Source organism: Eutrigla gurnardus (genome assembly GCF_963514095.1).
Source record: "Eutrigla gurnardus genome assembly, chromosome: 12".
Classification (NCBI taxonomy): domain Eukaryota; kingdom Metazoa; phylum Chordata; class Actinopteri; order Perciformes; family Triglidae; genus Eutrigla; species Eutrigla gurnardus.
The window spans coordinates 12,642,133-12,657,614 of NC_139926.1; the positions used below are offsets into that span (position 1 = coordinate 12,642,133).

A 15,482-nucleotide genomic window follows, 5' to 3' on the forward strand; every position below is an offset into this window, starting at 1 on the left:
TTTTTTCACCCAAACCCAACCGTACCTGTATGAGCCTGAATATACAGAGGAAGAATTGTGCGAGAGGGATGCTCAAAGGGCAGAACGTGAACGAGCGTCTGTGGAAACCGAGATAGCCCCCGCTGGAGCTGAGAACCAGGACCGAACAAACGGAGACTGGTGGTGCCAGGAGGGAATCCCCCGCAACGCGTCCGAGGGTTTACGGTTCTCTGAACGGAGCAGAGGTTCGGGTTCGCGGTGTGTAATTGTGGGTTGGCTGTGCCGTGGGCTGCCCAGTCTTTGGGTGAGGTCCAAGGGCTTTTCACCCAGGTCTGAGGGCACGAGGCCCGACTGTTCGGCATGGGTCAGGTCTCTATTTACCGGAGGGATTCCCCGCAACGCGTCCGAGGGTTTATGCCGGTGTTTGTGTGAGCTCCAAGGGTTTTTCATAAGTGCCGACAAATCGGCGATGTTCAGGTGTGTATTTACCGGCTGGATTCCGAGCAGCGCGTCTTAGAGTTTTGAGTCCGACGGAGCAAAGTAAAATTCCGCTGCTGCTGAGAAACTAGTCCCTCAAAAAATGGATGATTCATGCGATGCGAGGTTAGTTTTGTTTCAAATATTATTCTATCAACACAGATATGTACATCGCCAGTCTAGTGTTGATTTGCCTCGGGTGCACTGTGGAGTCGGTATGAGTGTTTTTAATGCCATGCTAGCTAGAACGATTGACTTGCGCTAGCCATAGCACAAGCGAACTCGGCATCTAGAAGAACTGAATGAAATGTCTTGAAAACGTCTCCAGACGTCTCGAACACACCGGCTCACTTGGAAAATAGGTCTTATGTCCAAAATTCCGAACTATCCCTTTAAGCTTGAAAAATGTGTTCTTTGATTTAAGTTTTTACAATTGCAATTGTGTCTTTTGTGAATATTAACTAAATGACAGGTATACTATAGCCTACATGATTTGATCCAATCTTACAAAACATTTGTCAACACAATGTTTTCCAATTAAATCATGGTATAAAAGCTTGTCAGTAACAATATGTAATTTATAAATTATAATAACAGGAACAAAATACACGTACATGTACTGCATGAATTTTCTGTTTTTGTTCTTCTGTTTCAGCTTAACTTCATCTTGTTTGTGAACACCGTACGAGTGTTGGCCATTAAAATCCGAGAGACAAACGCAGGGAGATACGACACCAGGAAACAGTACAGGTTTGTACCCAACTTACTGTTCCTATAAAAATAGCGGCCTGTATTGTATGCATAATGTTACTGTTTGCTCACTGACAATTTAGGAAAGGAATAACTTTCATAATCAGCAGAAAGCTTTTGTATTGTGGGGATGCAGTTCGTTTTCAGCCTTAAATCATAAAGCTGGGGGCTATTTCTCAAAAGCAGAATTTAAAAATCCAGGATAACAGAAAAAGTGAGGCTTGAATAGTCTACTTAGTGTATCCTGTCTTAATATGTTGATAAGCCAGGATGAAGAGGAGTGGCTTTGTCAATCCAGGTGCAAGTAATTCGGATAAATGCACGTTGACGTCTTTCTTCAATAGACCACGGTGTCGATCACAGATTCACTGATGCAGACATGGAAAAGACGCATGCAGCCGCATACTTTTCACCAAGTCAGCTGCAGCTTCTGAAGGAAATTCATAAGGACATAAAGTATACATTTACTTTTTGTGATTCATTTTGTCAAATTATAATATAAACAGTGATGTCCAATAGATTTGATCAAATAAAATGTTTGCTCTTAAGCATACATTAGACATGCAGAGTTTAACCATTCCGTCAGTGCTCACGGAAAATCATCATTTTGTATTATTTCCCATTGCTGGTGCGGGCATCAATGTGTCAGGTAAAAGCATTTGAATTACTAATTTTTCTGAAAAGAGCATTGAATGCTGGAAGTGAGCTTGCTTTGTGTGGATGAGCAGACTGACAGAAAACATAATAGTGATTGGATGGACCCCATGCTGGAAGATGGACATTTCACTTTAAGAAAGGAAGCAGGTGAGGGATAATAGCTGTTGCCAAAATAATTTGCAAAAAAAATGCAAAAGCGAGTGATACTTGCCAAGACTGAGACAGGAGTTCAAGGTGGAAGAATATGAAAAATCCAGCACCTTGCTGGAATTTAAAGCAATATCATAGTTTATTATAACGTTATATATCGTGGCTTAGAGTATTATAATGATTCCATCTTATTTACCAATATCTATATTCGTATATAATTATTACTGTTTTATTGAGGACACAATGGAAGGTCCACAAAAATACACATGTCCGTACTGTGTTGCCATTTAAAACCGTATTGGTTGTCAGTGGTAAGAATGTACTGTACTGTAACACTTTAGAAACAATGCTAGCTAGGGCTATAGGCCTATAATTCTCCATGCTGCTTATTTTGCCAGCTTTATCTTTGATAACAGGCACTAATAATAGATTTAAACAGAGTCCAGGGAACTAAGAAGCCCGTCAGATAGCAAGCAGAGGAATAAGTTTCTTGCGAGTATATTTTAGATGTTCAGCAGTTATTTTATCAGCGCCACATGCTTTATTGTCATCGCAACACAATACTGCAGATTTTACCTCTCTGCCTCTCGAGCCACTGACTCCCTCAATATGTAGCATAATCATAATTAATCTCCATGGCATCCAACGAGGCATGTGCGCCAGTTGTACATACAGTGATCTCCATGAGGCAGCATGCCATTCCTCACTGATGTAAGTGTATATTATTCGGCAAAAGGGCCTTGCTTGAGGGTATTCAACCAGTATCGGAGCAAAAATGCATTAGATGAGGAGCATCTAAATAGAGAGTTCACATCAGAGATGTCAGCATGCATGTCTCCTACAACACAAATACAGGTCAAGGCATTGTCTTGAATAAAAGAGCTAACAAATGAAAACCTATTTGGGTATTCATCTTCATTTTGATAACACTCATAAGGAGTGTGTATATTTAAAACAATGAACTTTGTATCATAATAATCAAGCTCTACTCCAATAGCCAATCCACACCCAATCTTACCACTGAGTGTATCATATTTCTTATTCCAGCCACACACCCCTGTATCCTACCTTTGGACAATTTCAGTACTTAGATCAGATAAAAATCATGGTGTAATGTATGCAGACCTTTCAGATCCTGTTTGTCTCTTTAATACATAAAACATCACAATGCTTAAGAAGCTTATCAACAATTAAGCAACATGACCTATCCCCTGCACTGTGAGCGCATTTTATGAGCCAACCTGGATCTTCATATTTGTCTTTTTACATTGACGGCTTGCTTGCCCGTTGCTCTGGGCCACAGCAAGCATCAGTCCGCGGCCACCAAGAGGGACTGCGGTGACATTTCCTTACCGCTGGAAGGTGGCACCCCTCCGCTCCATGCCCTCCACCAGCTGATGTAATACAGTGCTGACGAGCTTCACAGTAACGCCTAACATAAATTCCTGATGGCCAAAGTTGTGGATCGTACATTTCATCCACTTCATTGCATTCAGCCGTGACATTTATCACCGGCCATCTCTCACAATCACGCTCTATTTAGGTGACTGTGATTGTGTTTGTGGAGGAATATTCGGTGCCGCGGTTCCCAGTCCAGTTTCTGATGCCAGGGGACTCGCACATCGCCCATTTCCCTCCCGAACAACACCGGCAGTGTGGACATGAGTTGGTAAACCACAAGCAGTGGCGGCTGGTGAGAAAACATTTGGGGGGGGGGGGCACTGGAGGGCGGGGGGCTACTTGAACATACATTTTGCTCTCCTTTCCTTCTGGCCAGCAAATTTTACAATGACTCTCTGATTGAAGTCTGTCATCTCGCATACAAGTCTCTTTTCCATGGACCAATGCCAATGCATTCAGCCTCTCCTTCTCAAGGTCGAGAAGCACCTCTCAGCTTCCGCTGTGGTCATGGGTGTGGTGATGATGATCCTTAAAAGAGTGATAGTTTCTGAAAAGACCTCTTCTAGGTTGTTCTCCATGAACAGATGGAATAGGTCCACAGCCCCAAAGCAGGCTCTGAACTCTTCCTTGCTGTAGATGAGACCAAGTTCTGTCTTCAGCTTGCTTCCATTCAGCATTGGGTTTGCCTGCAAGGTGCTGCGCAGTGCATCTTCAGGAAATGACCTGTGATGTTCCACAAACCTGTACCCCTGCAACAAGTTGACACAGACAAGGTGGTCTGTGAAGGAGAAGCGCTCCCTGGTGTGTCCCAGAATGGTATTGCAGACCTACAGAGAGAAAAGTACAAAAATATGTAGAGAAAAAATAAATATGGAATTCAAGTAATTTTACTGCCACTATCACCTTCTGTTAGTGCTGCATAATTTTGGAAAAAATCTGTTATTGCTATTATTTTGACTAATACTGCAACTGTGATATGATTAGAAATATTAGAAGGACTAACATTTTTTGCATACTTTTCATAAAAAAAGTAAACTAAAAGAAATGTGTGGTGATTTGTACCAAAGCCTAGAATAGCTGGAACATCTCTGCAACATGACAATGATATATTTAGATTTGTATTTCAGAACACATTTGTCTTTTAACAGATATTACAACCTCTGATAAAACATGGGCTATGACAGATTTCTATAACATAAACTCACCTCTTCTGCAATCTTTTGACGATCCTCTGAACTGAGTACCCGACGCCTCTTTGCTGGCAGAGAACCACTGCTTTGCTCACCCATGGAATGGAGAGAATCTCTGTGAAAGGACAAGGAGAATTCATAATAATAATTTAAAAGGGGGAAGAGAGATAACAATGAAAAAAGTAAATAATTATCATATTACTAACAGGAATACGTATTACCTGATCTTCTGTATGTCCTAGTGGAACTGCTGGATGCTCCCTTTGATGTGGACTGAGTCTATGTTTTTCTTCTGGAGCTTGGCATAGAGGAGGTCCACATGTGGCATAATGTGGTGAAACAGTTCCAGAAAGAACTTGAAGTCCTGATGTTCCAGCAGCATGGCCAAGGCTCCGGCCTCTCTGATGGTATTGGGGTCAAAGTCACCTGAGTCTCGGATGTTCTCAAAACAGAGAATGAGATCCTCCCTGTGCTCAAACACAGTGTTGATGGCTCGGCTGTGAAAGTTCCATCTGATGTTGCTGGACGTCGGCAGTCTACAGGCCACCATTTTATCAAGAACACACGTACGCTTCGGTGATCTTGAAAAAAAGCTGGCAAATCCACCAAGGTCAGAAAAAAAAATTCTCACCTTGGAAATGTGAGAGGTGGCCTGTTGCATGATCAGGTTGAGCTGATGTGTGTAGCAGTGGATATAGTGGGCATTTGGGTACACATCTTTTATCTTCCTCTGAACACCTGCAGTGGCCCCCCTCATCACCCTGGCTCCATCATACGCCTGGCAGATGAGCTTACGTTTCTGTTCCTCAGGAACAATGGCAGCAAGACGCTCTCTTAATGCAGTAGCAATGGACTCGGCTGTAGCTAACTGCAGAGGAATGAACTAAAAAAAATCTTTCCTGCACGCTGTGTTTGTCATCAATGTAGCGTAGCACAAGCCCAAGTTGGGACTGCGTGGCAATATATGTTGTCTCATCTGCCTGGATTGATAAAAAATCACTGTTTTGAGCTTCTCTGATTATTTGTTCCCTTGCTACAGACAGCATACAGTCCAGGAGCTCATTCTGAATGGTTTTTGAAGTCCCCTTAAAAACAGTGGCGTTGTCAAGGTGTTCTTTCAAAGATCCATCCAGAGAGGCAACAAAATCCACCAACCCACGAAATATTCCAGGGTTAACAGAGCTCTCACTCTCATCATGGCCACGTAAAGCCAACTCAAAGGCGCCACAAAATTTCACACAGTCGATTATTCTGGACAGTATGTGACGTTTTTTTGTCACCTCTTCGTTGTGCCTTCTAATGCCAACTCTATAGCCTAACTGTTCAGCAATGCTAACTCTCCCAAAAAACCTGAGCTTCAAGCTGTTGTCAAGATGACTACGGCTACTTTCGTGCCGTTTGCATTTTTCCGACAGGTGTTTCAGGTCTCTGACGCCTGTTGTTGTCCACAAAACTTCAGTGCCAACACAGTGAAAGAGCAAGCAGGGGAAGCAATAAAAAACATTGCTAACATCACATCCAGCTAGCCAACTGTGTTTAGCGTAAAACAAGCGGGAGAAGCCCCGAGTGTAACTCCGTCCGCGGTCACTCGCCTGCTGCTGGATTTTTAAGTCCGGTTGGTCCGGTCCAAGCTCCTTTATCCGTTTTTTTTCCTCAGCGAACGCCTAGTGAAAGGATTCCGTTGTAGGAAAATTACCTAATTTTCTTTCGCCGCCGTTGTTTCTCCTGAAGCTGCCATTGTCTCCTCCAAAAGTAAAAATACGTCCGACTCCGCCGATTGCATCAGTGACCGCCGCGCCTGCGTGCGCACCTACGCGGCCAAGGGTGTGACTTTGATTGACAGGTGTCGTGAATCAATCAGATTGGAGGAAGAATGACATTAAAAGGTGCTGATTCGCCAGGGACGCAGAGAGCTGCGCCCGGAGGAGAATCTTTAAGCGACCAATTATAGACCAGCATGAAGTCACATGCTAGCCAAAAGATACAGAACATACATAGACACTCATTTGGCCAGTGTCCCTCGCGGTATATATTTATATATTTACACAAAAAAACAAAACAAATAAAACCAATATGAAATGGGAATCCTGAAAAATCATTAGCCAGACACATTTTATGAGTGAACATAAGTCATAATTATTTTTTTATTAGGTAATTTATGTTTACTGTGTCGATACATTTTCCTGCAATTTTGATGGGGGCGGCGCCCTAGCGCCCCCTATTAACAAGCCGCCACTGACCACAAGGCCTCTCAGTTCGGCCACACGCTGGTCCACAGCCGCAGTTACTGCTCGCAGGTCCTCACACACACTTTCTTGAGTTTCCATAATAAGCACATAGCATGGGTACATCACTGATACAAAGCCAAACCAAATCAGATCTGATGAATGATAAATGATGAAAGTCATCAACCTGTCTATCTTGGATGCTGCGGAATTAATTTAAAAGATGTAATTATGAAAAGAATATCGAAACTGCCAATTGCATCATGGATTGCATTGCATTATCACCATTTTTACAAAGGCTGAACCTTGTTTATTCTTACTTTTGAGCAAACTACAATTGCTGAAATAAAAAGACAGGGAAGGAGATCCCTGTTTGACCTCTTGTTTGTTTCAATTTCTTTTTCAGACTTGTAAATCCAAATTACCATTAATAAATATCCTATAGAGAATTAGGATTTTTATTGGGTAATTAGCATTCTGGCATGGATGAAATATTTTTAATTGAATACATTCACCATGCATAATAGTAGTAGTAGAGCTGCCACAGAGTATTACCAAAGAAAACAGATCAGTTTCCTCAGCCATCTGAAGGCCACAGCCTTGATAATTGCTCCAATCAATTCTGGTCAGTGAAAGGAAGCAATATGGTGAATGAATGCAGATACTCTTGTCAGTAATGCTCCTGTAAACAGGATGGTAAGCTTCATGCAGTGATTTTTCCTGGACTCTACTCTTACATTCCCAGTAGAGTTTGAATGCAGCAGGTTTAAAAGGCACTTAATTTATTTATTTTTCAGGGCCGATCACTACATGACAACAAGAAGCTGAAGTTCTCACATGAACTTTAAGGAAGTGTAGATAAAAAAAATTGCTTTTCCAATCATCAATCTTCACTTCCATCACAGTGATTGAATGCCCTGAGCTGCTGCTAGGTGCAATCCCAATAGCACCTATCTTCTCAGAATCAGAGCATTACCAGCTGCCCTTGTTTGATGGCGATTTGGCACCGACACTGAGATTGGTTTGAGAGAAGTCAGTTAGGATGATATAGATAGAGTTTTGTCTATTTCATACAGTGCTTGAAAGGCTCACCGAGCAGATGTAACACACCTGATACTGTCCACTAGTGTGTTAAGGTGTGTTCACAAACGCGAAGCAAATGCGCATAAAAGACAAATTTGTGCCAGGCAAATTGAGCGAAAAAATAGCATTTCGCCTCACAGCGTTGAGATTCTCCTCTTGTCGTCACTGAATCATAAATGAGGACAAAACATAGTGTAGCGGTCTGTGGTCACCCAGAGCTTGATGATACATTTCATACAGAGACCAAACAAAACTATAAACCAGACACTGTCTGTGCTACAAACAACAAGGTTGCTGCCTTATTTATGTCTACATGATGTTGGTGTTGATGGAGCAGCTACAGTATTAGCATAGCCTAGCTCTGATTGATCCAAACTCCATTCAGAAAACAAGCATTTTAAAAGTTGATTAATGTTTTGCAGACAGACCTATTACAAAACCACAACTTCTGACTTTTTACAAATTAGTCATTAATAGTCGTCATTATGTAGTTTATTTAGCAAGCAATGCCATGGTTGATGAAACATTTTCAGTGTAGTATTAGGAGAAGTACAATACCCAAAACAAGTCAGACCATTAAAGACACCTCAATAAATAATATATATCTCTCCACCAGAAAATAGTCCCTAGAAAAAACAAGTGTTGGGGTTGTAGCAGGAGCAGATTTGGTTATCAACAGCTAATCATTAATATCAATATGATTATCGGTATTAATAATTATATTTAATATATTATCATGATATAATCATGAATAAACGGGGCACCACCCTGGGATCAGGGAAAAGATAACCTAAAACTGTATTCAGTCTCAATATGAAGGTTTTATACTCACATGCCAATCATCGTGATCATTGGCATGGAAGCATAAAAACAATCTAACAATTAAAAAGGCGTGAAATTCAAGCACTAGCCTTCACAACCTGCTGTTATCCAGTGACACATACACAACAAGCACAAGAGACCGCTAGTTATAATATAATAAGATTTATTAAAATCAGTAATAATGATCACAATCAATAACACTGCAATTAACAAAGCCGTATTACCTAACTACCTAACACACAAAGCTAAGCTTAAACAAAGGGAGAGACACACGTGGAGTGTGTGTGTGTGCGTATGTGTGTGTGTGCGTGCGTGTGCGTGTGTGTCGAGAGAGAGAGAGGGAGAGAGAGAGAGAGAGGTGGCTATGGGCGGCCACCGGATGGAGCTCTTCCTCGCAGCGTTCAGGGGCGGAGCCACTGAGGTTCGATGGGGTAGCGAGAGAGAGAGAGGTGGAGCTATTCCTCGCAGCGGTCAGGGGCAGAGCCACTGAGGTCTGACGGAGTAGCGAGAGAGAGAGAGAGAGAGAGAGAGATAGCCGTATGTAGCCACCAGATGTAGCTATGTCCCTAGCGCCCGCCGGGAACAGCTGGCTTAGGACACGTGTGTGCGGCGTGTATGTGTGTGTGTGTTAGCGGGTCACAAACAAAGAGAGAGAAAATGCGCGAGCGATATTCGGAGGGACAGAAAGCGTGCCGTTATCACACGGGCTTGCGTGAATGAACTGGCGTTTATTCCGCGAGACCGGTCTTTTAACTGATAGGCCGAATATGGCGGAGGTTAGTCGGAAACACTGTTACAGAAATCAACCCAGCGGCGATCACGATCAGCATTCAAATACAGCAGCACATGAACCAACGGACTCGGCGGTCCGCGATCAGAACTTAAAACACATTAACAAGAATTACAAGCATATCCTACACTATCACTTGTGTCTCTGCCCAGACTGATAGCCTCTTACTGGTATCGTTGCGTAAGACGATGACGGCGTTCCGTAACGGCGGTGGTTCGTGAGTCCCCGGCGTCAGCGGGGGACGTGATGAGTCGGCTTCGTCCAGACGAAGCCGACTCATCACCACATTTGGTCTGGAGAAAGGAAGGAAGCTGCTTTGTCTCTTGTTGGTAAGTCAGAAACTAATTGTAGATTTGGGTTTAGGCATTGTGTGTGTAAAGCTAGTGGTAACATTTAGTCTAGTATTGATAGCTTGTTGTTGAACTTCTTGTGAAGCTGTCTATGGTAAGTGAGCAATCAGCTTGTTTGAGCCAGCTCACCTGTAGTGAATAGACTTGATTAGAGGGAAGGAGGAGCCCCAGTCAGAACTTAAAGGACAGCAGTAGTTCTCTTCAAACCACATTTGGTCTGGAGAAAGGAAGGAAGCTGCTTTGTCTCTTGTTGGTAAGTCAGAAACTAATTGTAGATTTGGGTTTAGGCATTGTGTGTGTAAAGCTAGTGGTAACATTTAGTCTAGTATTGATAGCTTGTTGTTGAACTTCTTGTGAAGCTGTCTATGGTAAGTGAGCAATCAGCTTGTTTGAGCCAGCTCACCTGTAGTGAATAGACTTGATTAGAGGGAAGGAGGAGCCACAGTCAGTACTTGCGGTAAATTGAGCACTTAAAAGGCTGTCACTACAGCGTCAGCTGCAGCGTCGGGCCATCAGAACGAAGACAGCTGAACAAAGACACAGGGAGTCTATCTGTGGGAGTCAAGACAGCTGAACAAAGACACAGGGAGTCTATCTGTGGGAGTCAAGACAGCTGAACAAAGACACAGGGAGTCTATCTGTGGGAGTCAAGACAGCTGAACAAAGACACAGGGAGTCTATCTGTGGGAGTCAAGACAGGAGAACAAAGACACAGGGAGTCTATCTGTGGGAGTCAAGACAGCTGAACAAAGACACAGGGAGTCTATCTGTGGGAGTCAAGACAGCTGAACAAAGACACAGGGAGTCTATCTGTGGGAGTCAAGACAGCTGAACAAAGACACAGGGAGTCTATCTGTGGGAGTCAAGACAGCTGAACAAAGACACAGGGAGTCTATCTGTGGGAGTCAAGACAGCTGAACAAAGACACAGGGAGTCTATCTGTGGGAGTCCATCGAGGAAGCCCATTGAGGTAGGTATAACATCTCAACCCCCCCCCCCCCCCCCCCCCCCTCGCAGCCATGTGTCTTATCCCAGTCAGGACATCGCACTGGAGAAGATTTTACCGAAGTCCCTTCATTCGAGGCTGTAACCCATCCAATCTCTGCTACCCACCAATCTCCACCGGTAAGGAACTTGAAGTACTAGGGGGGCTGTGGAACTGCCAGTCTGCAGTCAAGAAGGCGGACACCATCTCAGCCTATGCCTCCCTGCAGTCTCTCCACTTCCTGGCCCTCACAGAGACCTGGATCACCCCAGAAAACACTGCCACTCCAGCTGCCCTTTCAACTGCCTACTCATTTTCACACTCCCCAAGACGAACAGGGCGAGGAGGAGGAACTGGGCTCCTCATCTCACCCACATGGTCCTACCAGGTCCTTCCTCTCGACCACCTACCCCAATCTACGCTTGAATTTCACGCCGTCGCTGTCACCATTCCTTTCAAACTCAACATCATAGTGATCTATCGCCCACCCGGTCCTCTTGGTGACTTTTTGGATGAGATGGATGCCCTCCTGAGCTGCTCCCCTGACACCGCTCGTCGTCCTCGGTGACTTCAACATCCACTCGGGAAAGCTACACTCATCTGAATTCATCGACTTCTTTTCCGCATTTGACCTTACGCTCTCCCCCTCTCCACCAACTCACCGGGCCGGGAACCAACTTGACCTTGTCTTCACAAGATCCTGTGGCATCTCGGCAATCTCTGTTACCCCGCTCACCGTGTCCGACAACCACTTTGTGACTTTCTCCCTCCCCATGAAGCCCACCACATCCCTCCCCTCTACGCCTCGAATGGTCACCAGCCGCCGCAACCTGAAATCCCTCACTCCCTCCGCTCTCTCCTCAACTGTTATCTCCTCGCTCCCATCCTCGGAACAGTTCTCCTTAATGCCTACTGAGGAAGCCTCCTCTATCCTGATGTCCTCACTCGCCTCTTCTTTGGACACTCTCTGTCCCCCAATCGCACGACCGGCGCGATCATCTCCCCCCCCTCCCTGGCTGTCTGAACCTCTGCGAACCAACAGATCATTGTTGCGAGCGTCAGAGAGAAAATGGAAGAAATCGGGACAGCACGAGGACCTTGCTCACTACCACCTCCTCCTCTCTGACTTCACCTCAACTGTTTCGGCAGCTAAATCTGCCTTCTACCTGGCAAAGATCAACTCTTCTGCCTCCAACCCCAGGAAACTCTTCTCCATGTTCTCTTCCCTCCTCACCCCTCCTACCCCTCCGCCCCCTTCCTTCCTTACTGCCGATGACTTTGCAACTTACTTTACCAAGAAAGTAAATGACATCAGCTCATCATTCACGCCTATTCCCTCCCAGAAGACATCTCCCCCAACTCTCAACTCGGATGGTCTTACCAGCTTTAGCCCCCTCACCTCTGAAGACGTTCACGCACTTGTTACATCTAACCGTGCCACCACCTGCTCCCTTGACCCGATTCCCTCCTCTCTTCTCCAGGACATCTCACACGACATCTTGCCATTCCTCACCACCCTGATCAACTCCTCCCTCACCTCAGGTGTCATTCCAGCGGATTTTAAGACCGCTATCGTGAAGCCTCTCCTGAAAAAACCCACCCTTGACGCTACTGACATCCAAAGCTACAGACCTGTATCTCTTCTTTCATTCCTCTCTAAAACCTTGGAACGTGCTGCCTACAACCAACTGTCATCCTATCTCTTGCGGAAGAACCTCCTAGACCCTAACCAATCAGGATTCAGGACTGCCCACTCCACTGAGACGGCCCTCCTCACTGTGACCGAGTCCCTGCGAGACGCCAAAACATCATCCAACTCCTCCGTTCTCATTCTCCTTGACCTATCTGCTGCATTCGACACAGTCAACCACCAAATTCTCCTCTCCACTCTGGCTGAACTTGGCATAACCGACTCTGCTCTCACCTGGTTTACATCATACCTGACAAACCGCACCTTTCAGGTCACATGGAATGGCTCTATGTCCAAACCCTGCTCTCTGGACACGGGTGTCCCTCAAGGCTCAGTATTAGGACCGCTTCTGTTCTCACTATACACCAGATCACTAGGTTCTGTTATCACATCGCATGGATTCTCCTACCATTGCTACGCTGATGACACCCAGCTGTTCCTCTCTTTTCCCCCGTCCTCTGACGCTCACATTGCAACTCGCATCTCGGACTGTCTGGCTGACATCTCTGTCTGGACAACTGCACATCACCTCAAGCTTAACCTGAATAAAACCGAACTCCTCTTCATCCCAGGGAAAGACTGCCCTCACATGGACCTGTCGGTCACTGTTGAGGGCATCACAGTATTTCCTTCCTCAACTGCGAGGAACCTGGGTGTAATCCTCGATGACCAACTATCCTGCACCCCCAACATCACTGCTGTGGCCCGATCCTGCAGATTTGCCCTCTACAATATCCGCAGGATTCGGACCTTCCTCACAAAGGATGCAACGCAGCTCTTGGTCCAAGCACTGGTCATCTCCCGCCTTGACTACTGCAACTCTCTCCTGGCCGGACTCCCGGCCTATGCGATTAAACCATTGCAGCGTATCCAGAACGCTGCAGCACGCCTTATCTTCAATCTACCCAAATTCTCCCACGTGACCCCCCTCCTCCGTGACCTCCACTGGCTCCCTGTTGCAGCACGCATCCAATTCAAGACGATGACACTGGCCTTCAGGGCCATCAATGGAACGGCACCTGCCTACCTTCAAACACTGGTCAAACCTCATGCCCCGAAGCGAGCACTCCGCTCCTCTACTTCAGCTGGCCGGCTGGTACCACCATCGCTGAAATCAAACAAATGTCGCTCAGCAAAGTCCAGACTCTTCTCTGTTCTGGCGCCTCAGTGGTGGAACGAACTCCCGACCAATGTCAGGACAGCAGAGTCATTTGCCATCTTCCGAAAAAGGCTCAAGACTCACCTGTTCAGACTTCACCTCGACTCTACATAGCATGACCCACTAACACCCTCCCTCGACCCCCCCCCCCCCCCCCCCCCCGCAAAAAAAAAAAAAAACTCGGATCGTAGCACTGTTACTCTTGAAGTACTACTTTACTCAGATGAGGACCTAGCACTTGTTCTATTTTTAGCTCTTACTGCATCGGCAATGATACGTCTAGGTTTCTTTGTTTCCTTCTTTTGACAAATGTACTTATTGTAAGTCGCTTTGGACAAAAGCGTCTGCTAAATGACCTAAATGTAAATGTAAATGTACGAGAGCGGAGCGGGTTTCCTCTCGTTGATCAAACTCAAATAAAGAAAACAGTCCGTGTTTCTTTCTTCCACGGACGGCGATATAATCGCGGCTTGGCGATTTAGTCAGCTTACTTCAGACAGCGTCTGGTAGCTGGACGGCAGGAACCGGCTTGGTTCCTCTTGTTGCAGCGGTGCGCTGCGGGAGGGGGTCGCCTCCCGTTGCAACGTGGTGTTGCGCCGGTTGTAGGAAGAGGCCAGAGTAGGAGTCGGAGTAAGAGTGAATAAGAGCGTTCTCCGGGCGGCTTCGGTTTATAAAGCTCAGGCCGCTCCAGGGGACCCCCCGGGGTTCCCTGAAGATGCCAGCCAATAGGCACTGGTTGTGAGGTGTCTCATCTCTCACCTGGGTGAGATGTGAAACTAAAATGGCGGTGTAGTTTTTATTCCCCTTTGTCCCTTTGTCCTGGCCGCATGTGTAGGCTTCTGTAGGCCGCATTGTGTAGTCCTAACGGTTAGGTCCCAACAGTCCCCCTTTTGGTCTGAAGGTTGAGGTGTGGGACGCAACCATCGGAGCAACATAAGGGCCGAACCGTCCATGTATTCCTTGAAACACGTGGGAGTCCAAAACAGTCTGTATATTCCATGGAAAAGAGGTTAAACAGTTCATTCAGGTTAAAGTCCATAACTTGATGGAGGCATTGTCTGGGCAGAGATTGAGGCAAGGTCTGGGCAGAGATTTCTACGGTCTGGGCAGAGATTTCTAACCATCTAACCTATATCAAACATCTGCTAAGACACAATTTTCACAAACATCAACATTGTCATTACACTCAGGTAGTTTCAAACAGGACACACCCCAACTATGAAACGGAACGAAGGAGGAAAAGGAGAAGGGGTTAGTGGTCGTTTGGTTTACTCCTGGAGAAGATTTAAGTTAGCCATATTTACTATGTTGTGGCTCAGGGCTGTAACGCTCCATGTAGCCAGAAACAGAGGAAATGTCAGAGGCGCTGTCATTATCTGAGTTGTCATGTTTGTACACTGCTGGTTCACGTGACTGGGACAGAATTTCGGAGTAGGGCTTCCTACTACTTCTGTGTGAATGCCCATCTCGACGCAGTTGGTGGGCATGTCGGTGATGCTCAGTATCCCCACGCCGTCTCTTACCAGGCTTCTGGGGGGAGTTTAGTGATGGTTGGGTCGAGTCACGCCATAGCGCTATCGTTTTTATCAGCTTCTCGATCGGGTCGCACGGATCCCTATCTTCGTCAGTTTGGGAGTTTGTCTGATTCCAGGGGCGTGCTGGCCGCTCACCCCCTTTCGCGCTGTTATGAGGGCTCTGCTTTGAGGCGGCGGATGTTTGGGAGTTACTCTCGTTCCTTGGTTTTGTCTGATTCCTGGGGCGTGCTGGCCGCTCA

The 15,482-nt window shown here is 45.8% G+C and overlaps 1 protein-coding gene across 1 annotated transcript in view; it reads left to right on the forward strand.

Annotated features, from left to right (window-relative positions):
- pth2ra (parathyroid hormone 2 receptor a) overlaps positions 1-15,482 on the forward strand; it is a gene marked incomplete at both ends in the record, with an annotated part of 80,263 nt that overhangs the window by 51,930 nt on the left and 12,851 nt on the right. Inside the window, one exon of the mRNA XM_084023118.1 lies at positions 1,112-1,206. Coding sequence (XP_083879244.1) covers positions 1,112-1,206 — 95 coding nt within the window. The remainder of the gene's footprint in view (positions 1-1,111; positions 1,207-15,482) is intronic.